Source organism: Erinaceus europaeus, chromosome 5 (genome assembly GCF_950295315.1).
Source record: "Erinaceus europaeus chromosome 5, mEriEur2.1, whole genome shotgun sequence".
Taxonomy (NCBI): domain Eukaryota; kingdom Metazoa; phylum Chordata; class Mammalia; order Eulipotyphla; family Erinaceidae; genus Erinaceus; species Erinaceus europaeus.
Window position 1 is genome coordinate 49,275,211 of NC_080166.1, and position 25,460 is coordinate 49,300,670.

General features: G+C 36.9%; 1 protein-coding gene across 4 annotated transcripts in view; it reads right to left on the reverse strand.

Annotated features, from left to right (window-relative positions):
- The window catches only part of KIF2A (kinesin family member 2A), a 60,709-nt gene that overhangs the window by 17,264 nt on the left and 17,985 nt on the right, over positions 1-25,460 (reverse strand). For 2 of the 4 annotated variants that reach the window (XM_060191290.1, XM_060191292.1), the window contains exons 2-14: positions 21,404-21,498; positions 20,279-20,398; positions 17,436-17,490; positions 16,591-16,713; positions 15,978-16,078; positions 12,695-12,790; positions 8,247-8,301; positions 7,174-7,336; positions 5,521-5,611; positions 5,322-5,385; positions 4,494-4,585; positions 2,453-2,595; positions 1,166-1,370 (exon numbers count right to left, since the gene is read on the reverse strand). In XM_060191290.1, coding sequence (XP_060047273.1) covers positions 1,166-1,370; positions 2,453-2,595; positions 4,494-4,585; positions 5,322-5,385; positions 5,521-5,611; positions 7,174-7,336; positions 8,247-8,301; positions 12,695-12,790; positions 15,978-16,078; positions 16,591-16,713; positions 17,436-17,490; positions 20,279-20,398; positions 21,404-21,498 — 1,403 coding nt within the window. The remainder of the gene's footprint in view (positions 1-1,165; positions 1,371-2,452; positions 2,596-4,493; positions 4,586-5,321; positions 5,386-5,520; positions 5,612-7,173; positions 7,337-8,246; positions 8,302-12,694; positions 12,791-15,977; positions 16,079-16,590; positions 16,714-17,435; positions 17,491-20,278; positions 20,399-21,403; positions 21,499-25,460) is intronic. The other 2 variants (XM_060191291.1, XM_060191293.1) reach the window with 1 other exon arrangement.

Below are 25,460 nucleotides of genomic sequence, written 5' to 3' on the forward strand. Positions count from 1 at the left end.
GGAAACTAGGACCAGTGTTTAGAAGGGGAATAAGATAAGCATAAAAAGTCAAACTTTTAAAATATAATTTAGGAGAAAAAAAAAACCATAGCTTTTTAAAGTCCTGTCAACCTGTGCTTTTCTAGTCAGAGAAGAGACATAATACTGGGATAATTTTTTAAAAAACTCTCTTTTCAGTCACCAGGTTCCAGATGCCATCAGGATGCTGGCCAGGCTTCCCTGGATTGAAGACCCCACCAATGTGTCCTGGAGCTCAGCTTCCCCAGAGACCCACCCCACTAGGGAAAGAGAGAGGCGGACTGGGAGTATGGACCGACCAGTCAACGCCCATGTTCAGCGGGGAAACAAATATAGAAGTCAGACCTTCTACCTTCTGCAACCCACAATGACCCTGGGTCCATGCTCCCAGAGGGATAGAGAATGGGAAAGCTATCAGGGGAGGGGGTGGGATATGGAGATTGGGTGGTGGGAATTGTGTGGAGTTGTACCCCTCCTACCCTATGGTTTTGTTAATTACTCCTTTCTTAAATTAAAAAAAAAAAAAAAAAAACACCTATTCTACATTAGCTCCAGAAACTATCTGAGCTTAGCTCTGTGGTTCTTTGCACTTTTCTAAGAAGACAATAATGACTAATGCTCGTGTTAGTTTCCCCCTCAGTAGTCTCAAACTGGCCTGTCAACCAGCAGATCTTTTAAACACCCTAAAAAGAGTGTGTATAAAGAAAACGTCTTGAGGGCAACAGGGCACACCTGGTTAAGCGCACATAGTACTAAATGCAAAAATATGCGTAAGGACCCAGATTGGAGTGCCCAATCCCCACTTGCAGGGAGTTCCCTTCACAAGCAGTGAAGCAGGTCTGCAGGTGACTTTCTCCTCCCCTCTCAATTTTTCTCTGTTCTATCCAATGAAAAGGAAAGGAGAAAAAAAAAAAAAAAAAAAAAGGCCACCTGGGATCTTGGTAGTCTCAGGCATAAAAGCCTCTTTACATAACCACTATGTTATTTTCCCAGCCCTAAAGAAAATTTCCCTATAATTCTATTAAATGCAGATATAAACAATAACCAAATTTTGATATCCTCTTAATTAAATACTAACATTCCATGGCTAGTAAACAAATTTAAAATCACAAACAAAAAACTGCATAATTAAGTACTTTTTATTTACCTTGAGTGCTAGAAGGCTCTTATTAATTTCAGCACCTTCAAGCCTAGTTTGTCTGTCTGCACTTGAAGTATCAGCTCCTCTTTCATTTCCAGCTAAGTCAATGAGAGAAAACTTGCCATGTAGTTTTCCTTTCCTTCTAAGGATAATCTGAAAGACGGCATGGCTCCGAGATGAATGTGCATTTGCAGATGTCTGGCCGGATGTTCTACGGTATGAATGAAGACATTCTGATTAATAAAAATTCTCAACTTACATGTTCAAGTCACAATATTTTCATTACATAAGACAAAAACAAAAATTACTTTTGAGATCATAATACTGTTTTTTAGATCACAATACCATTCGGTGGCCTCCCCTGTCTGATAAGGCATTCATTCTACCCAGTGAGTTGTCTCATGGGCCCTGACTTTCAAAGCATAAAATATTTCTAATGTATTTGTAATATGTATATTATAGTAAGTTACATGTAACTTTTCAAAGTTAAATATAACGTCAAAATTTTATGAAATGTCTTCAAACAAGTATTGAATAAGTTGACTTAATTCTGTTATATACAACGCATCAAAGCAGATTATAAAATTAAGTGTCCCTATTTCCTTTTCTTCTTCAAATAAAGACAGAGAGGCAGGTAGCTAAAGAGAGCATAGCACTGAAGTTTCCCTCAATACGGTAGGAAGCAGGCCTGCACCTGGGCTGCACGTATGGTAAAGCAGCACACTGCCCACATGCGCTATTTCATTGGCCCTTTCTGCACGCAGCGCCTTAGACTGCTGGCCATTCTGACTACTTTCATTGGCCCTATGTTTTTTGTTTGTTTGTTTTATTAAAATGGGAGAGGAAAAGAGAGTTGGAGACCACACACCAAAGCTTCCTTCAATATAGTGGTTGTTGGGCCAAACATGCATAGGCCACACGAATGGCAAAATAGCACACGCTATTCAAGCAAGTCATCTTTTCTGGCCCAAGTTCACCTTTTTTTTTTTTTTTTTTTTTGCCTCCAGGGTTATTGCTGGGGCCTGATGCCTGCACTATGAGTCCACTGGTCCGGAAGCCCTTTTCCCCCCATTTTTGTTGCCCTTGTTGCTATTATTATTGTGGATAGGACAGAGAGAAAGACACCTCCAGACCTGCTTCACCGCTTGTGAAATGACTTCCCTGCAGGTGGGTAGCCGGGGGCTTGAACCAGGATCCTTATGCTGGTCTGTGCACTCTGCACCGTGTGCACTTAACTCACTGTGCTACCGCCCAGCCCCAAGTTTACTTTTCTTAATTAAAAAAAAGAGTTACCTGCAACTGTTGCCTATGTCAATGAGTTTCAGTACATCTTCAACACATTTGACTTCTCGTTCCTGTAATCCCACTACCTGAACTTGCTGTTTTCCATCTTCCAGCACTCTTAACTTTGTTTTCCTGTTTAGCAAGTCAAATACCTATGAAAAGCAAATTCAAACAAGAACACTAGCTTTAAAAAACAAAAAATCAGTTCTATAATAATGAATCATTCAGAGACCAAAAATAATTTTAGCGAATTAGTTATAGTAACTGTAATTATTATTAGAAAAGTAATACACAATATCATCTAGGTGACATGGTGGATAGAACATTATGACTCTCAAGCATGAGGTTATGAGTTCAATCTCTAGTATTGCATATGCTAGAGTAATGCTCAGGTCCTCTCACATTCTAATAAATCTTTCACCCTTAAAAATGGGAAGATGATAGTTGGCTGGGAATGAGTAAAATCTGCCCACTAATTTGTTTTTACTAAAAGAAAAAAAAAAAACTCTTAAGCAATAAAAAAGAAATGTCCAAGGAATAAAGAGATGGCTCAGTGGTAGAACACATGCTTTGCATGTATGAGAGTCTAATTTAATTTCTGGATACCACATAAAACAAAGATAAAAGTGCAAAGAACAGAAAATTACTCTAGTTTAATGCCGAACCTGAACAGTTCTCACGGCATTAAAAATCATGATAAAATAACTTCAAACAGAACACCTCAGATTCATGCAAAAATTGTGTGGTGATGATGGTTGCGTAACAGTTAAAGCATTTAATGCCACTGAACTTATATACTTAGAAATGGCTAGGTGACCCATACCCATGCTCATCTAATTTTTGACAAGGGGCCCAAAATATTAATTCAGTGTCAGGGGAAAAATAGGTTGAGTATTTCAAGTTCCTCAACCACCATGGTTTTAGTTCTGAATATATATTCCTTTAGTCTAAGCAATTAATGTTTCAATTTGTAAACATTGGAATTCTGATACTGGGCTTAAATTGTTTAAGCATTTCAAAAAAATACCCTTTTTCTAAAAAAAAAAAAAAAAGTAAACTACTTACAACCTTAGACCAGATAGATCAGAATCATTTGGTCCTGTCAGTATCTAAGATATTATTATTAGTAGATACCACTAAATGACATAAAATATGGTGAGGACAAGTATAGTACAGTAAATCCTAACCATGGATTTTCAAAGAAAATCAAGCTTCCAACTAACTTGGTTATAATAATTATCTAACTCCTTTTTAAGCTCTAAGACCACAAGAGACCTTACCCATTCTCTTTATAATCTGTACTTCTCCTAGTCCTGGAACTTCTGGGATTTTGCTTCTATTTCTTGATACCTTTCCTCTCAATCCCTTACCCTGTTATGTCTCTGCAAAGATACTTAGAAATAGTAATAGATATAGGTGTGACTTAGAAAGGACTTAGGAAGGGGGAGTCAGGCGGTAGTGCAGTAGGCTAAGCACAGGTAGCACAAAGCACAAGGGCTACCAGCATAAGGATCCCGGTTCGAACCCCAGCTCCCCCCCTGCAGAGCAGTTGCTTCACAAGCGGCAAAGCAGGTCTGCAGGTGTCTCTCTCCCCTCTTCTCTCCATTTCTCTCTGTCCTATCCAATAACAAAGACACCAATAACTACAACAATAAAGAAAGAAAAAGGAAGAGGAAGCATGATTATAGGACAAAAAATGGGCAAAAAATATATATAGGTAGGTAGTTGTAGAAATAATCAATCTGTAACCGTGATCTTGGGAGAACTACTCCAGGTTCCAATGAAGGGAATGGGGACAGAACTCTGGTGGTGGGAAAGAAGTGGATTATATCTGTTGTCTTACAGTATCATAAATCAATATTAAAATAAAAAAAACTAAGGAGGGTGATTGGGGAACCCAGTGACCTATGACAGAAGAGGATGACAGCTGGTGGAGGGTGAGGTATATATATGAAGAGATGTGGACCTGTGGACCTTTAGCTCTTCAACAATTTCTGTAAACCACACTTCATCAATGGAGATTTTTAAAAAGTTTTAAGTTTTTACCTACCTTCCCACTATAAATTTCAAAAAAAGTTGCATATACTTGAAGTTCTAACTTCTTATAGTTTGGCTTCTTTAGCATTAAAAAGACATCTCGAGCTGTCAAAAATTACATATAAAAAATGTGTTAAAATGTAGCAGATCATTTTAAAAATGCAATTCAAATTTTCTATTTCAAAATCTTTTTTTTTTAAATTTTTTTATTTATTTATGAGAAAGATAGGAGGAGAGAGAAAGAACCAGACATCACACAGGTACATGTGCTGCCGGGGATCGAACTCAGGACCTCATGCTTGAGAGCCCAAAGCTTTACCACTGTGCCACCTTCCAGACCACAATTTTAAAATCTTTATTTAGAATGATAGTAGATAATAAGTAGGAAGACTAATGTAAACCCCTTAATTTGGCTGAACAATAATACCAGAAATAGTATTTTTTTAGTTAAAATATGTTACTTATTCTAAATAAATAGCATAAATTCTTGTATGTGATCACAAAACCTCTTTTGTTTTTTTTTCTAAAGCACTGCTCAGCTCTGGTTTATGATTGAACCTGTGACCTTGGAGTCTCAGGCATGAAAGTCTGTCTGCATAACCATTATGCTATCTCCGTAATATCACTTTCAAAGCAATAATAAAAAAGAAGCTAGTCACAAATCAAGATTTTTACCACTAAAACAATTTCATAGCTCTCTTCAATCAGAATTTGAGGAATCCTCAAGTATATTGAGTATTAACTTTATCCTTGTTTCTAGACAATATTTCTAGATCTTATGTCAAAGTCAGATCAATATTATAGGAGAAAATTATAAATGCTATGCAGAAAGGACAGTTACCTGCTAATGCATAAATTCCTTTAGAGCAATCTTGGTTTTTTCCTGAAAAGTCACCTCCCATAGTCTGTAAATTAAAAAGAAAATACAGAATAGGAATTATCAAGAATAAATCTTTGAAAAACTAGGTATTAGAACTGAGGCATAAGGAAAAAAAATAAACTGCAACTTCACATCAGATGTAACTGATATAATTACTTACATGAGTTTTTCCACTTCCAGTCTGTCCATAAGCAAAGCACGTAGCCATTCCCCTTTCAAATATAGTTTCCACTAGTGGTCTAGCTGTAAACCTTAAAATAAACTTTGTAAGTCAGAATGTGCTATTGATTCTTAAACAAGAAATGAAAAGTAATACCAAATCTTAAAAAAAGATACCTAATTGATTCTAAACAAATTAATAGTTTCAATTGTGAGATCACTTAGCTTGTTGATTTTAAACACTTAAATGACTATCTATCTTAGAACTATATAAAGCTGTTTAAAGTAAAATTCAAGCAACTCACAAATCAGTTATTCAGCAAGTACTAAGCTCTAACAATGTGTCAGATGACAATGGTTTCAAAGGACATTTAAAAATATGCTGTTGGGATTAAAAAATTTATTAAGACTCAAGGTTTAAGCCTCTAATCCCCCCACCTGCTGGGGGGAAAGCTTCATGAGCAGTGAAGCTGTGCCACAGGTATCTCTTCATTCTTTTTTTAAAATTTATTTATTCCCTTTTGTTGCCCTTGTTTTATTGTTGTAGTTATTATTGCTGTTGTCGTCGTTGTTAGATAGGACACAGAGAAATGGAGAGAGGAGGAAAGACAGACACCTGCAGACCTGCTTCATCACCTGTGAAGCGACTCCCCTGCAAGTGGGGAGCTGGGGGCTTAAACCAGGATCCTTATGCTTTGTGCCATGTACACTTAACCCGAAGCACTACTGCCTGACTCCTCTCTTCTCTCTTTCTATTCCCCCATCTCAATTTCTCTCTCTTAAAAAAAAAAAAAAAGGCAGGAAGAGACAAAAAGAACTTCTCAATTAAGTAGAATATAAAAGGGAATTCTGGGGAGACAATTCAGTTCATTAGCAGACTAACTTGTATGCCTGAAGCTCCAGATTGCAGGTTCAGTTCCTAACACAAGCTCATGCCAGAACTGAGCAGTATTTTCTCTTTTTGTCACTTCTCTCTCATAACATATACACAAATATACTTAGGACAGGATCAGTATTAGAAAAGCTAAAAACTGTAAATATAAAGTGAAAAAGACTTTGCAAAATATAGCACAAAGAGAGAAACATAACCTTTATAATCTCAACAATCAAACAGAAATGCTGTATGAAGCAAGAGTAGATTAGTTAAAAAAAAAAAGTCTAAGGAGGTGAAGAAGACTGTGATCTTAGTATAAGGTTTAAAAAAAAAAAAAAAAAGCAACACACATACCCGCCTGTGAAAAGACTCCCTGCAGGTGAGGAGCCGGAGGCTCCAACTGGGATCCTTGTGCCAGTCCTTGTGCTTGCGCTCACGCCATGTGCACTTCACCAGCTGTGCCACTCACTGCCTGACCCCATATTTCACAATATCACTATCTAACATTCATATTTTTATTTCTCTATATGTAAATAGTGATTTAGTAATAGTTTAAAAGATATATATATAAAAGTCCAGAAAATATTAACATTTCCCAGAAACATCTTCTATACATATGATATGTAAGTGTAATATAGTACTTACACTTTTTGCTTTGTTTCAGCCCAGAATAAAAAAGTTTATCACACCTGTATATATATGCCAAGATCCCTACAAGTTTTAGGACATTGATAAACACACAGTAAGAACAATATTCTGATTTAAAATGAATTTACTTACCTGTAAACCATTTCATTAGGAGCTGAGTCATCAAAGGCATAATCAAAACGAAATGTTTGGTTTTCAAGGTACCTTGTTAAGTCTACTTTTTGTTTTGGTTCATGTACCATCACAACATCTTTACTAGGGATTGTAATTACATCAAGATCTTTCATTTGAGTTTCTAAAAAATAAATGAAAATCAATTTTCAGTAATTTTCACAGTATTTGAATACAAAAAATTTCAAGTAACAAGAATTTAGATAAATATATTAAAATCTGTTAATGTAATTAAACCTTAAGTAAGCCATTCAATGAGATAGTAAGACAGTAACATCAAAAACAAAGTAACCATTGGATATGGAGTTGTGGTGGGAATTATGTGGAGTTGTGCCTCTCTTATCCTATGGTCTTGCCAATATTTCCATTTTATAAATAAAAAATTTAAAAGAAAAAAAAAGTAACCAAGAAAAAATATTTCTATGAATAAAAATCAAGAATGGCGATTGGGAGGTGGCACAGTGGATAAAGCACTGGATTCTCAAGTATGAGGTCCTGAGTTCAATCCCTGGCAGCACATGTACTAAAGTGATGTCTGGTTCATGTTCTCTCTCTCTCCTACCTTTCTCATAAACAAATAAATAAAATACAAGAATCAAGAATGCCAATGACTAATAAAACATCAACAGATCAACAGGTGTTAACTATAAAAACCTGCAAAATGGTTATATAGAAATGAAATGATTTACATTTCACTCTTCTAAGCTTATATAATTTTTGTTAGTATGAAAATACATTACAAACAGAACAAAAGTAACTTCTCACTAAAGCTCAGTAAGCATACCTTTTGCAGGGCAGGGGAGACAGCATAATGGTTATGCAAATAGACTCTCATGCCTGAGACTTCTAAGTCCCAGGTTCAATCCCCCACACCACCATAAACCAGAGCTGAGCAGTGCTCTGGTGTTTCTCTCTCTCTCTCTCTCTCTCTCTCTCTCTCTCTCTCTGTGTGTGTGTGTGTGTGTGTGTGTCTGCATCTCTCTCAAAAATAAATAAATAATTAAAAAAAAAAGAAGTGGTGCTAGTAAGCATACCTTTTTTATTGAGTGGTCGTTTTCTTACACAAACACATATCCTATGTTCATCAATCTAGGAAAAAAATTAAATTATGAGTGGTATGTAAAGTACTGCAAAGTTAACTATATAATACCTTTCCTAGAGGTTATAAAATGTTAAGTGAGTGATCTAGGAGGTGGCACAATAGATAAAGCACTGGACTCTCAAGCATGAGTTCATGAGTTCAATCCCCAAGAGCACATGTACCAGAGTGAAGTCTGGTTCTTTCCCTTTCTCTTTCCTACCATTCTTCATGAATAAATAAAATCTTAAAATAGAAGGATGAATATGTAGTGATCTCATTCACAGACAGAAATTGAGAAATAAGAGAAAGGGAAACAGGAAGCAGAACTTGGACTGTGTTTGGTGAATTGCAACAAAGCAAAAGATTTTGGGAGGATGAGGGGCATCACAGTGAAGGAGGACCTAGGTGGAGGTGGAAGTGGGGTGTTAAAAGAATTTTTTGCAAAAAACTAAGAAATTTTACACATGTACCAACAACTGTACTTATGTTTACTGTCAATGATGCACCCCCAATAATTTTTTTAAATTTATGCTTAGCATAAAATTATGTAAGTTCATAACAACTAGCATATGCAAATTTTAAAATTTCAAAGATAATTATCTCTGAAATCTGAGTGTCAATGGAAACTTGCTTATTTTAATACTTGGAAAATGGTAGGAAAGAACTTTGTAGAGGGCACTACTGTTAGCCTCAAGTTAAGAGGCTAATTTCAACAAGTACTTCGTATTTAAAAAGTCACATCTGAAGATTGATTACATGGAAAGTTGCTGACAAAGTTAATTATAGTCGTCCCTTGGGTTTAGCTCCAGAAGCTTTGCTGATACCAAAATTCACGGATGCTCAAGTTCCTGATAGAAAATGGCATTCATGAATAGTCTATTATATACTTTATCCGGAGATTACTTGTAAGAACTGATAAAATATAAATACAGGGGGCTGGGCGGTAGCGTAGTGGGTTAAGGACACATGGCGCAGCAAAGTGCATCAACTGGAGTAAGGATGCTGGTTTGAACCCCCAATTCCCCACCCTCGCACGCGGGGGGGGGGGGGGGGCGTTCACTTCACAAGCGGTGAAGCAGGGCTGCAGGTGTCAATCTTTCTTTTCCCTGTCTTCGCCTCCTCTCTCGATTTCTCTCTGTCCCATCCAATAACAACAGCAACGATAAACAAGGGCAACAAAAAGGGGGGAAAATAACCTCCAGGAGCAGTAGATTGGTAGTGCAGGCACCGAGCCCCAGCAGTAACCTCGGAGGCAAATAAATAAATAATATATATATATACACACACATACAATATAATTAAGGAATAATTCCTAAATAAATAAACATAAATTGATAAGATTCACCCACAGCTGTTAGGTTAGTAAAATTCCTGGATACAGAAACTGGGTATATTATGGACCAGCTATTAGAGTTAAAAAATAAAGGTCAGTGGTCCGGGAGGTGGCGCAGTGATAAAGCTTTGGACTCTCAAGCATGAGGTCCTGAGTTCGATCCCCGGCAGCACATGTGCCAGAGTGATGTCTGGTTCTTTTTCTGTCCTCCTATCTTTCTTATTAATAATAATAAATAATAAATGAAATCTTTAAAAAAAATAAAGGAGAACAAAAGGGAATAAATAAATATTTAAATGTCAGTATCCTTAAAACCCTCATTCTGTTCAAGAGTTAACTGTACATGTTCATTGTGGTCAGTCACAATTATCATAGGCCTAAATACACAGTGCATGTTTTCTATTTATGGTGAATCTGCACAGATGTGGAACCTGCTGACAAAGAGATTAAAACATACAGACAAGAAACAATTTGATAAACATACCAATTCTTACACATTTTTTTTATATACAACTATCTCTTAATAATAACTAAGATATAATGGGGATTGGCAAAATATGACCTGGTGGTATAACCTCGCCGGATAGGTGCTTTTGCCATGTTCTGAAACATTCATAGAGTCTGATGCTCTCAAACTACTACAAAGGCAGACCTGAGTAGTTGTAACAAAGATCATATTGTTCATGAAGAGAAAAAAAATTTTTTTTAATTATCTTTGTTTAGGGAGTCGGGCTGTAGTGCAGCGGGTTAAGCGCAGGTGGTGCAAAGCACAAGGACCGGCATAAGGATCCCGGTTCAAACTCCGGCTCCCCACCTGCAGGGGAGTCGCTTCACAGCCGGTGAAGCAGGTCTGCAGGTGTCTGTCTTTCCTCCTCTCTGTCTTCCCCTCCTCTCTCCATTTCTCTCTATCCTATCCAACAATGACAACAACAATAATAACTACAACAATAAAACAACAAGGGCAACAAAAGGGAATAAATAAATTAAATAAATATAAAAAAAAAGCTTTAAAAATTATCTTTGTTTAATAATTAGATAGAGACACCTAGAAATTGAGAGGGAAGGGGGAGACAGAGAAGAGGAGAGAGAGACACCTGCAACACTGCTTTACCACTTGCAAAACTTTTATCCTTCAGGTGGGGAGCAGGGGCTTGAACACTGGTCCTTGTGCACTGTAAGAGATGCGCTCAACTAGGTGTACCACCACCTGGCCCTGAGAAAAATATTTGTTAGATGATCCTTTTCAGAAAATGGATGGCAATCTTTTCCTAAAATATGAGCTCAGAAACAGCAGGTTAAATACATGGAAGGGAAGTAATGCCTAAAATATTGGGGGTAGAAGTGTTACAAAGAGCTTTACTAAATCCCAATACAGTCACTTAACACAAATGTATTTTATGTACCAAATATATTCTGTATATGCTACATCAGAAAAACTTTTAAAATAAGAACCAAATTACAAGAATACTACTGCTTAATAAATTCTTATTCTGCAACAGGAAATTGAATAGTTACAGAAACTAGTTGAGTAAGGGCAATTTTTTCAAGCATTAGATTTCTAGTCTACTAAAATTCTTAACAACTATCACTGACTATTAAAAGTCATAACAGGGGGCCGGATGGTGGCACACATGGTTGAGAACAGATATAACCAAGCACAAGGATCTGAGTTTGAGCCCCTACCTCTCACCTACCTCTCATGGGTGGGTGGGTGGGGGGGGGGAGGAGACTGACACTTTACAGTGAAGCAGGTCTTCAAGTGTCTCTTTACTCCTTTCTACCTCCCCACCTCTCTCAATTTCTCTCTGTCCTATCAAATAAAAATAATAGAAAGAAAAAGTCAACAACCTTCATTTTAAAATAACAAACTAAGAGCAAACTGAAAAGATGGGAGGACTAACAGCTAATCCAAAGAGGAATAAACTTGGGACTAAGACAAAAATAGAAGTGATGGTAAAAAAAGAAAATATTTGCTTATTCTTTAGTTTTTACAAGAGTGAAAGGTAGAAGAGAGCATCATTGAGCTCTGGCATATGGCCGAGCCTCTAGTATGAAAGTAGTATGCTCTAACACAGTTATTTCAACTTAAAAAAAAAAAATTTCTTTGTTGGGGAATTAATGTTTTATATTCAGCAGTAAATATAATAGTTTGTACATGCATAACATTTCCCAGTTTTCCATATAACAATACAACCCCCATTAGGTCCTCTGTCATCCTTTTTAGACCTGTATTCTCCCACCCATCCACCCAAGTCTTTCTCAACTTTAAAAAAAATATTTATTTACTTATTTATTCCCTTTTGTTGCTGTTGTTGTTTTATTATTGTTATTACTGTTGGTTGTTATTGATGTCATTGTTGTTGGATAGGACAGGGAGAAATGGAGAGGAGGGGAAGACAGAGAGGGGAAGAGAAAGACAGACACCTGCTGACCTGACTTCACCAGATGTGAAACGACTCCCCTGCAGGTGGGGAGCTGAGGACTTGAACCAGGATCCTTATGCCTGTCCTTGCATTTTGCGCCACCTGCACTTAAACCCGCTGTGCTACCGCCCAACTCCCTATTTCCACTTCTTAAATTGTTACTGTGCCCTATGAAGACATGGAAGTCTTACTCTGAAAAGGACACCATGGGAAACATGTCTGCTATTAAAATGTCTGCAAGTAAAACCACAGATAACTTCTTTTTAATGTTTTAAGTATCTACTTATGAGAAGGAAAAATTATATAGCTAAATACAATATTAATTTAGTGGTTATCAAACTTGTTTTTATTTGTAGTATTAAAAAGGATTAAAGTGTTCAGCGGGGAAGCAATTACAGAAGCCAGACATTCCACCTTCTGCACCCCATGATGATCCTGGGTCCACGCTCCCAGAGGGATGAAGAGGAGAGCTATGGGGAGGGGACTGGATACAGAGTTCTGGTGGCGGGAATTGTGTGGAATTGTACCCCTCTTATCCGATGGTCCTGTCAATATTTCTGTTTTATAAATAAAAATTTTAAAAAAGTATTAAAGTATAAAAGTGTATTAAAAAGGCCCAGAGAAACAGGTTACAAAGAATCTTACAGGATCTGCTGTTGTTAATGGTCTATAATCCAAGCTTCCTCTAAAGTCTCTGATCATACACATAATTTCATAGTTTGGGTTTGTAGAATCAACATCCTGTAAGAAGATAGAAAAAAAAATTTTATTGCAACCACAACAATGTAGACTTGTTTATTGTATTCTACCTGGTCTGATAATTAAAACGGAGACTATTATATTATATTTCACAGTCAACACCAAACTTAAACTGGAGATATTAAAATTTTAGTCTCAGAGTTCCTGATGAATACTATTTCCAGGATTCACTTTTCACATTAAAACTCACAATTCTGACAGACTACACGCATTCTGTCAACTCCAAACCAAACACTTCAAATTAAAGTCACCATTGGTCTATTCGAAACTTTATCCTTTATGCATATGCCTTAATCATTTTAGAAAATGGAATGAAAGAAAAACTGTACTCATCTTAAGGAATCAGAGATAAGCTGAAATTCTAGAAAATTTTAATCGGATTCTTCCCCTTTCTGTTTAAGAAAAACTGGGGGGGGGGGTGTTGCTTTTGTGTCCATGAGATCTACAGTGTGTGTGAATTTGTGTGAAAGATTCACTAGAGCACTGCTCCATCATTTTATTTGATGCCAGGAATTGAACCCATGGCTTCACATATGCAAGGCATGAGCTCTTCTACTAAACCACCACCCAGTCCTGTTTTCCAATTTCTAACCTTGCTCCAGCAGAATAAAAAAAAAAACAAAAAACAAAAAATAAAAATAAAATAAATCCAAGTATGCTGATTTCCTATTTTTACTGACTGCTTAAAATAACTAAGGTAGGGTGGAGAGTAGATAGCATAATGGTTATGCAAAGACTCTCATGCCTGAGGCTCCAAAGTCCCAGGTTCAATTCCCCGTACCGCCATAAGCCAGAGCTGAGCAGTGCTCTGGTAGAAAACCACAACAATGGGGCTCAGTGGTAGCGCAGCAGGTAAGGATCCTGATTTGAGCCCCCAGCTTCCCACTTGCAGGGGGGGGTCACTTCACAAGTAGTGAAGCAGGTCTGCAGGTATCTTTCTCTCCTCTCTGTCTTCCCCATCTCTCTCTCAATTTCTCTCTGTCCTATCCAACAACAATTATAAGAACAATAACAACCACAACAAGGGGAACAAAATGGGAAAAACAGCCTCTACAAGCAGTGGTTTCGTAGTGCTGGTACCAAACCCCAGCGGTAACCCTGATGGCAAAAAGAAAAAAATTGGCCCCCCCCACAGGACCTTGCCCTCAACTTGGATCAACAATGGTAGAGAAAATTCCATCCTCTGAAGGGAGGATGGACAACATACTCTATGCTACACCTGAGGAAGATGGGTCAATACTGGGCAGCATGGAATGTTCCTCCTACTCATGACCACAGAATGTGAGCTCAGATCTACAGGGATGCAGAGGTCACAGAGACTCCTAAGCTAATTATAGGCCCCAGATCACATCAGATCGTTGGGGTTTAAAGTCAACAATATTTATTCCCCTTTCCCGTATTAGGGAGCTACTCTCTTCCCTGATCCAGCTTTCTGGTCCTTTTCCCAGCCAGGACATCATCTCCCCAGACAATAACTTGAACCCACTGGCATATCAGATTTCAGGCTCAGTCAGGGGCAAAAAGAAAAGGGAGTAAAAAACAAACAAACAAACAAACAAAAACTAGTATAGCCACAGGCCCTTTGGAATTCAACTAAAATATGCCTACTAGCTATCTACAAAATGGAGTACCCCCAATTCTTCATCTGCATTATTCCAGCCTTTAGGTCCATGACTGGTCAACAATTTGTTTGGCTTTGTATGTTAACTCTTGTCAACCACCAGGTTCCAGATGCCAGCATGATGCCGACCAGACTTCCCTAGACAGAGAACCCCACCCATGTGTCCTGGAGCTCTGCTTCCCCAGAGCCCTCCCCCACTAGAGAAAGAGAGAGGCAGGCTGGGAGTATGGATTGATCTGTCAACACCCATGTTCAGCAGGGAAGCAATTACAGAAGCCAGACCTTCAACCTTCTGCATCCCACAATGACCTTTGGTTCATACTCCCAGAAGGTTAAAACAGGAGAGCTATCAGGGGAGGGGAAGGGATACAGAGTTCTGATGGTAGGAATTGTGGGGAATTGTACCCCTCTTATTCTATGGTTTAGTCAATGTTTCCTTTTTATAAATTAAAAAATTTAAAAACATGTATTTTAATAAAATAAATAAATACAGACATAAACAAAGTGCCCAGAATGATTTGTACACATTTTTTCTTTAAAAAAAAAAAAATATTTTTACTTACTGGATAAATTTGTCACACTCTTGCATTTTAACTGGATATTCTTCTGAATGTATTTTAGATGTCTAAAGGGAGGTAGAGAGGCCAGGTAGTGGCACACCTAGTTGAACGTACGTTACAGTGCGCAAGGACCCCTGGCTCAAGCCCCTGGTCCCCACCTGCAAGGGGAAAGCTTTGCGAGTGGTGAAGCAGGGCTGCAGGCGCCTGTCTTTCTCCCTTCCTATCACCCCTTCCCTCTCAATGTCTGGCTGTCTCTACCCAATAAATAAATAAATAAATGTAATACTTTTTTTTTTTTTTTTAAAAAAAAAAAGGAGACAGAAAGGTGGGGCATAGACCTAGGCAGTGAGTGTGGTGTGGAACTAATGCCCTGGAATCTTACAATCACGCAATCACATAGGACAATATTAATCATAAACAAAAAAAAATTAAGTCAGTATCTTATTACTCCTTGAATATTATGATGTGTACAACATTACAATTCTCTCATATAAATTCTACAGTTAACACATACCTACTAAAACATGAAAAGTACAAGTAGTAAAAACTGCTTTGACAACTTATCTTCACAAGAGTCTATGCAATTTTTCAATATCACTTTAAGGACTATGTTGAATTCTTTTATATATATATATTTCCCTTTTGTTGCCCTTTTTTGTTGTTGTAGTTATTGATGCCGTAGTTGTTGTATAGGACAAAGAGAAATGGAGAGAGGAGGGGAAGACAGAGAGGCGCGAGAGAAAGACAGACACCTGCTTCACTGCCTGTGAAGCAACTCTCCTACGGGTGGGGAGCCGGGGGCTCGAACCAGGATCCTTACGCCTGTCCTTAAACTTTGCACCACATGCGCTTAACCTGATGTGCTACCGCTTGACTCCCTTGAATTCTTTACATGAGTGCCTTGATGACTATTTTTTCACAAGCCAGTTACTTTCACTGATAGTCAAATCTTTGGTTGATACATAATCAAAATGAGATCATTACTAACCTGGGCTCTTTTTTCTCTAAGTTCTTGTTGTTGTAGTCTCCTTTTCTCTCTTTTTTCTTGCAATTTTTCTACTTCTTTCACACAATTAGATTTTCTACGTGCTAAAGGAGAAAGATAAATTGTTCTAGTGTGATTTTTTTCACAGCACTATACCTGTGCACAAAAAAACTCATGTATATTTTTTGCTATATACACATAAATGCACCAACACCAACAAAAAGGGTATACAGTGGTAGTGCATGCCTGTGATGAATATGTGAACTTCATGTATGAGCTGCTTTAACAAAAAAGGGACAATATACAAATAAGAGGCAAAAAAAAAAAAAAAGACTCTAAATAATGATACATGTCATCTCTTGGTTTAGAATTCCAGATCTTGGAAAGGTGCAAAAAGTATTGCTTCTATGATAACTGTCAAATTAGTATATGGCCAGAATTTTAAATTCAAACTAACAACAAACCTGTTAAAAATTTAATTTTTCACGGTGGTAAAATGAAATTTGCAATCAAGTTTACAATTAGACTGTTTACCATTTGGGGACTTATCAGGATGACCAAGAGAGAATGCATGTATGCCTAAAATGACTGAATCCTTGATACATAATTTACATACAAGGGGGTCCAAATTCCTTTTTTGCAGCTTGAACTGGAGATATATCTGAAACACTACCATTCTGTTGTGCAGAGGAAGACTGTTCAGGAAGCTGACTTGGCCGTGCACGTGCAGAACCAACCACTATAAGAAAACCAAAAATTTAAATTTATGACAGAAAACTAGTAAAGGTGAAAAGAAGTCTTCCAAAGAGCTGATATTTAAAAGTTAAATCATCAAATCACCAAGTTTCTACTTATGTGAGTATATTCAGACTGTACAATAACCAGTTCTACAAACTAGGAGGATTTTCAAAGTAAGAATATACAGATTTTTTAAAAATCTTTTTCAATTTATTTATTTTCCTCTTGTTGCCCTTATTACTATTGTTATTGGATAAGACAAAGTGAGAGAGGAGGGAAAGACAGAGGGGGAGAGAAAAACACCTGCAGACCTGCTTCACTACTTGTGAAGCGACCCCCCCCCCCCCCCCCGCAGATGGGGAGATGGGGGCTTGAACTGGGATTCTTACGCCGATCCTTGCGCTTGACGCCATGTGCGCTTAACCCACTGTGCTACCACCCGGCCCTCAAGAATATAAAGATTTAGGTCCTATCAATGTAATTTTAGCTACAGAACTCAAGCTAAATGCTATTTCTTTTCTAAAACCAAAGCCAAACTTGATGTTGGTAATCATTTTAAAAAACAAGTATGAATTTGAGATACTTTTAATTTTGACAAACTGACATGATTTAAAAGTAAACACTTAAGTCCATTAACCCTTACATCCCAAACCAGTCTGCTACTCAAATGGACCACAGTAAGAAGTTAGTAGAAGTTAATTAATTAACCAACTTCTACTTTACCTCTATTATCTCTTGGAGGAGGGTCATTCTTAACAGTAGCCACAGTCCGTCGATTCTGTAAGAGAAAAATGTTTACTTTCTATACCTGCACATTTATGTGTGTATATGTATGTGTGTATATATAGTCATCTTGTTTTCATTAAAGTAGGTAGACATATAATATAAAACTAAACAGACTAAAGACCACTATAAATAATGGTTTAGAGAAAAATTATATATCTTCCAGATTACTACAGAGAAAAACTATAATGTTGTAGTGAATTATTATCATGATATATATATTTATATTTCTTATATGAACATTAATATCTGTGTGTGTGTGTGTGTCCAGGAATTCAATTATGATAAAAGTACTGCTTCAAGGAATGGTATTTATTTGTTTGATCTTCACAGTAACCTCTATGAGAGTAATATCATTGCCATTCATTCACTGAAGCAAAGAGAGATGAAGTAATTTTACTAAAGTTTGCAGTATTAATCATTGTTATCCTGCCAAAACCACGATGTTGGGGTCAATTAATATCATACTAGTTTATAAAATGAACTTACAGTTCACTGTTAAAATATTATGAAATCTGTACTGTCTGTTATACTGAAAGGTTTCATTATTCATTAGGCTTTCAAAGACTCCAACACTGCATAGGAGGGAAGCACATTTTTTGGCCTTTTGACTCGTTGACTGAGACCTCATTTTATTTACATGAAGAAAGTTACTGAATAAATTAGTGGTTTTCAGTGTTAATTCCACATGCAAACCAGATGGGGCACCATTAAAAAGATATTTATGCTGGGACCAGGTGGTGGTGCATCTGGTTAAGCACTTACATCACTTACATTCAAGCCCCTGGTCCCCACCACCTACAGGGGGAAAGCTTCATAAGTGGTGAAGCAGCACTGCAAGTGCCTCTCTGTCTCTTCCTCTCACCCCCTTCTCTCTCAATTTCTGGCTGTCTCTATTTAATAAAGATAATAATAAATTTAAAAAAAAGATATTCATGCTAAGGCCTCCCTACAATGTAGTTAGATAAATCAGAATCTCTGTAAGTGAACTTAATAATCAACAATTAAAAATTCTCCAGGTAATTTTAGTACACATTGGAGGTGGCTAATGGCATGCCAAGAAGGGAAGGGTAAACTATAAATATTTTCCATATATAATGGTAACTAATGACCTGTAAGTAATGACTCTCAATATGCTGAAATTACATAAACTGAAAAATCTGCTTCATTTTCATAAGTATGGTGTACAAAGATAATATTTTATTGATAAGTTCTTTTATATAATATTAGATACTTCTGTGTGTCTTCTCCACAAGACAGTGAGCTACAGAATTAAAGTCATCTTTAAAAAAATTTCTCTTTTGCTAAGATTATTTGTTTTACATGTATTTATAATTGCTACTTAAAAGTATTTATTTAGTAGGGGTTATAGTGTTGTGTGGAAAACTGAGGAATGTTATATATGTACAAACTACTGCATTTACAGTCGACCGTAAAATATTAACCCCCAATAAAGAAATAAAAATATATATTAAAAATTTTCTTCTTTTGTTGGCCGCTTTAATATCTTTGCTAGATATTTTTAACATCTTTGGTATCTTAATATTGGCATCTTTTGATTTTATCTTTTCATACAGTTTGAAATTTTCCTGGTTATTGCTGTGGCAAGTGATTTGCTAGTTGTCTGTAAGTATAAACGCATTTTTATAAAAAAGATCAACAATGTAGAAAAGGCAACACGTATTTGTGGAACACTAAAAACTACAGACTCAGCAATGCTGACGGGCAGCTTGATTTAAAAGCAAGAGTTTGTCACTAAGTTCTAGTAGTCCCATTAACTATTAGGGGGCTTATTCTCACAGATAATATGACAGGTGAACTACACCCCATCACTTCCCATCTTTTTTTTTTACTAAGCAAACAGAAGAATTGCTATTTTAAAAGGCTTGGGTAACATGTAAATGGACTTAATGCAATCTTCTAAGAAGCTATTCATATATATTTTTTAGGATTATTACTTTTTTAAAAAAATTTTTTATACCAGAACACTGATCAGCCACAGACTGAACCTGGGACTTTGGAGGTGCCATTCATCTTTAGAGAGGAGAAAAAAAAAAAACTAATCAGGAATTTCTAGGATCTCATTTCATACAGTATGATTTAGACAAATTTAATTTCTGAAAGTATTCCTGTGGGTAGCAGAAACAAGTAAGATTTAAAAAAATTTATTAGAAGGAGTGAGGGGGGAAAGAGACTACCACTCTCGCACATGCTGTATCAGGGACTGAACTCAGGACCACATGCTTGTGAGCCCAGTTCACAACATTTAAAAAAATTTATTTTTAATATTTATTTATTCCCTTTTGTTGCCCTTGTTGTTTTATTGTTGTAGTTATTATTGATGTCATTGCTGTTGGATAGGATAGAGAGAAATGGAGAGAGGAGGGGAGACAGAGAGGGGGAGAGAAAGATAAGACACCTGCAGACCTGCTTCACCAACTGTGAAGTGACTCCCCTGCAGGTGAGGAACCAGGGGCTCGAACCGGGATCCTTATGCCAGTCCTCGCACTTTACGCCATGTGCGCTTAACCCGCTGTGCTACCGCCCGACTCCCCCCAACATTGTTTTTAAAAGCAAACCAAGAGAGGTGGCACAGCAGGTAGGACATAGCCTGTGTCTCCCTCACATCACAGTGCAAACACAAAAACTGCCAGTTTGGATGAAAGAATGGTACAGTGTCTCTACTGCTTCTGCTTTCCTCTCTCACAATATTTAGTACATTATTTTCAAAGTATTTTTCAAACAAAAGCACACACCCCCTTCTCTAAATTTTCAACACTAACCTTTACAATTTTGTTTACTTTGGCTGAGGATGCTGGAGGTGGAGGTGTTTCTGGACTGGGTTCAATTTCTTCATCAGGTACAAGGTCAGGGTTAAGTGAAAAGATGCTTTCCAGGTCAATCTGTTTTTTTTTAAACACATATTTTTTAGACTGTATTTTTAAAACAAACCACATAATTTTCAAATAAATGTATGCAAAGAGAGTAAGTATTAATTTTAGCCTCATAGTACAGATTTGAAAAGATCCTCTAGAACTGTAACTTACATATATTTAAATCATCTCTCTATTAAGATTTGTTTTATTCATTACACATGACAGATGTTCACAGAAGGTAGAGAGGTAAGCCAGAGGATCACTCTGATACATGTGCTGGTGATCAAACTGATCAAAACTCCATTGTCTTTAAATATGTGTGTGTGTGTGTGTGTATGTGTGTGTAATTTTTATTTATTTTGGATAGAAACAAGGGGAGATAAAGAGGGATAGGGACAGACGAGATACACACACACACACACACCCTACCTGTAGTACTGCATCAACATTTGTGAAGCTTCCCCTGCACTCCCTGCAGGTAGGGACAAAGGCCTTAAACCTGGGTCTTTGTGCACTGTAACATGTGCACTCTACTGGGTGCACTACCACCTGGCCCTTGAATGTTAGTTTTGATTAAACGTTCAACTAAGGGTCAGGGAACAGTTTACCTGGTAGCATGTACACTCTACCACGTGCAAGGATCTGGATTTGAGCCCCCACACCACACCAGAGAATCCTACACAGCAACAGGGGAAGCTCAATGAATGGTTGAGCAAAACTGTGATATCTCTCCTCTTTCTCTACTCCCACCCTCAAGCTGAAATTAAGAGAAAAAAAGAATCCACTAGGAGAAATGAAGTCATTCATGTCTATGATTCTGGCAAGCAAAACATTACTCAACCATGCAGGAAGAATTTACATTTGAGTGAAAGTTCTGATCATTTAAATTTTTTCAAAGAATGATAAATAATGCATTACATAGCACACATAAGTTATGATATATATACACCATATAAAATTCTATTTTTCTCTCTAGTTTCTATTTAGATCTTCATTATAGATTAGAAATCAAGTTTAGCCCAGTAATCATACCTCCTTGCCTTTTGTATCTCCATTTTCTATCCATTCAACAGTTACACTTTCATTATCTTCATTTAAAGATGTTACCATTGCTTGATGTATTCGGCCTATGTGGGAAGAAAATACAGATTTTTAAAATGCCATGAACTATTCACCTGAAACTCTAATCTTCGAACTTACAATGATACTATAAGGATTTCCTCATACTGTCAGAATCAGGGAATGAGTTTTCTCTAGGGAACCATCAGTCAATTTGCTATTTGTAAAGATCAGAAACAAGAAATTGGATTAGACTGAAAATTCATTTTCAGCATGTATAATAAGTGATTATCAAGGTAGAAACTGCCTGAGTTTGTTTCTACAAACTATTTAACTATTTAAATAGTTCTAATCATTACAAATTCCCATCAGTATGACCCACAATAACTCAGAGGCACACAAGACAGTAATTCTTTTTTCTTTTTTAATTTTTTTTAATTAATTTTATTTTGGAGAGAGATGAAGAGAGGAGAGAGAGAGAGAAACACCAGAGCACTGCTCAGCTCAGGCTTATGGTGGTACGGGGGATTGAACCTGGGACTTAGGAGCCTCAGGCATGAGAGTCTGTTTGCATAACCATTATGCTGTCTCCCCCGCCCCAAGACAGTAATTCTTATAGTCAACGGTTATTATACTGGTATCTAAGTTTTTACTTAAGAGTCACTACACAAAAGAAAATACTCTAAAACTGAGAAAAGGAATTTTGAGTCCAAAAAAATTGGGAATTACTAATCTAAAATATAACCAGATGTTCAACAGTGGGTAAGTGGCTAAGAAAGCTGTGGTGTATACACATAATGGAATGCTACTCAGCCATCAGAAACGATAAAATATTCTCCTTTTGCATATCTTGAAAGGAATTTGAAGGAATCATGTTAAGTGAGATAAGACAGAAGGAAGGATGAATACCAGATGATCTCACTTATAGGTGGTACTAATTAAGAAGCAAGGTTAGAGAAGGGAAACACAGGGTGAAGTCTGGACTGGGTGGGTTGTACTATAGCTAAGCAAAGGAATTTTTTTTTTTTAATCGTCACTGGAACTGATTTTTTCCCCCTCCAGCTGCAAAGAGACAGAGATTGTGGGAAAGATACCACAGCATCAATGCTTCCCCAGTGCATTGGGGGCAACCCTGGGTTGTTTTGCATGGCTAAGCAGGCACCCTCCCTGGTGGGCTATTTTGTCAGCTGTCAGCCCCTTCAGTTGTATTATTTTATTTATTTATTTTACCCAGATTTTGGTTTTGGAATGTTGATTATGGTCTTAATATTTGGAAGAGTGAATTGAAATTTTCATTAGAAACAGTTGAAGAGGAACTGATAAAACTAATATTTACTTTTGGAGGAAGGCTTGCCCTATGTACACTGTCATATGCCTCAACTCCATGATTAGAGCACGTAGAAAAAAAAAAAAAAAAACAACGTGGAGTTAGTAATCTTAAGTGTGTCAGAAACAGCTGCAGCCATTTTAAAAACATCCTGGGTCTGAAAGGTATTGCTTATCTTTTTCATACTAATTTCTAAAGTTCTGCCACCATATTCACTAAATAAAACATATATATTTGTAGGCATTTTAAATGTTTATACTTTTTAACAGAATAATTTCAGAAATGAACACCAAATTAAAAAGACCTGGGCTACAAGAGACAGAAAGAAAAAAAAGATGTAGGAAAGACTAAAAATTACTAGAAAATGTCATCACTAAAGAAGACAATGAGTTAAGCCGGGCAGTGGTGCAGTGGGTTAAGCGCGAAAAGGGCCAAATGGCCGGAGTAAGGATCCCGGTTCGAGCCCCCGGCTCCCCACATGCAGGGGGGTTTGCTTCACAGGCAGTGAAGCAGGTCTGCAGGTGTCTTTCTCTCCCCGTTTTCCCCTCCTCTCTTGCTTTCTCACTGTTCTATCCAACAACGACAACAATAACAACAACAACAACGATAAACAAGGACAACAAACGGGAAAAATAAAAAAAATTTAAAGAACAATGATAAAAGACAATGAATTTTATGCATGTAAATGCACTGTATATGATAAATACCACATATAATTATATAGACTATATATTACATATGCATTATATGTAATACATCTAAGAGTGTTTTCAAAACTGGAGAACAGAATTTTAAACATAAAAACCATAACAATTCTCAAAAGAAGTTTTAACCATTTGTAACTTAAAAAAAAAAGCAATTTCATATGGTTCAACAAAGGAGAAATGCAAACTTCACCCCAAGAAGATGTGAGGATAATTTATAAAGATATTGTCTGCTCAATCAAATACAGATATACTAAATATTTTGAAATCATAACTTTTATGTCAAAATCATTCCATATTAGGTCATTTCAAGAAATACCTTCAAATCATCTAAATTCAACTTTTTGCTAGAGTGAAATCAAGGAGAAAATCATCTCATATTTCAATCTTAAATCCCTACTAGTAAATATTAAGGCAAATGTTTAAAAAACAACAAATGACTGAACAGAAGAACAAACAGCTGAATTCAAGCCACCTTCTTACCGCTGCAAAAAAATAACAAACACAAAGATTCTACACTGTAACACATTCTAAACTTTAAAAATCAAGATAGTCACAGAAAGACTGGTATTAGTGCTATTTAACTTGCCATATGCTCATGTATTTATGGAGCTGTCAAAAACAAGCTTTAAATGTTGACAATTGTCTCTTGGTCGCTAAAAACAGGATCCTATTATATGTTTCCTAGTTCACAGCTGAATTCACAGCAGCTGTGAAACTAAGAAATGCCAGCAACCAATTAAGCTGGCATAAGACTTGTTTAGCATATGAAGTATAATTTGGTTGCAAATGCAGAAATGCCAAAGCAAGAAGTAGAGGATACCAATAAAACATCATTCCAAGTATTTAAAAAGTCTAAACATTTAAAATGCCTACAAATATATGTTTTATTTAGTGAATAGGTGGCAGAACTTTAGAAATTAGTATGAAAAAGACAAGCAATACCTTTCAGACCCAAGATGTTTTTAAAATGGCTGCAGCTGTTTCTGACATACTTAAGATTACTAACTCCACGTTGTTTTTGGTTTTTCTTTAATTTTTTGTATTTCTACGTGTTCTAATCATGGAGTTGAGGCACATGACAGTGTACATAAGGCAAGCCTTCCTCAAAAAGTAAATATTAGTTGTATCAGTTCCTCTTCAACTGTTCCTAATGAAAATTTCAATTCACTCTTCTAAAAATATTAAGACCATAATCAACATTTCAAAATCAAAATATGTAAAATAAATAACACAACTAAAGGGGCTGACCAGGGAGGGTGCCTGCTTAGCCATGCAAAACAACCCAGGGTTGCCCCCAATGCACTGGGGAAGCATTGATGCTGTGGTATCTTTCCCACAATCTCTGTCTCTTTGCAGCTGGAGGGGAAAAAAATCAGCTCCAGTGACAATTAAAAAAAAAAACAAACTAAAATTAGTGAAAATAAAAATCGGATTATAACACTTTTTTTGTTTGTTTCATGCCACCAGAGTTATCACTGGGGGTCACTGCTGACACTATGAATCCACAGATCCCAGCAGCCATTTTTTCCTTTTCTTTCTGTTTTATTTGATAGAGACAGAAATTGAGAGGGTAGGGGGAGACTGAGAGGGAGAAAGACACCTGCAGACCTGCTTCACAGCTCATACAGCAACCCCCACCACTTCTGCAGGTGGAGAGTGGGGGTTCGAACGCCAGTCCTTGCGCACGGTTATTATGTACACTCAACTGGGTGTGCCACCGCCCAGTCCCAATCATAACACTACTTACAGTAATAAAGTTGGGGTGGGGAGAAGTAAAACAGGCAGTTGTTTATGTAACAGACTTTTATGCTTCAGGCACCAAAGAGACACACATGTCATTGGGGCACAGGAAAGAGAGGAAAAAAAGGATAGAAATCATTACTGAAGTAATTTTAGCTGAGCACTTGTCCAAATTAAATTCAGATCCAGAAAGCTTGAAGAACTCCAAGAAAAATGAATCCAGTGGTCCAGGAGGTGGTGTAGTGGATAAAGCATT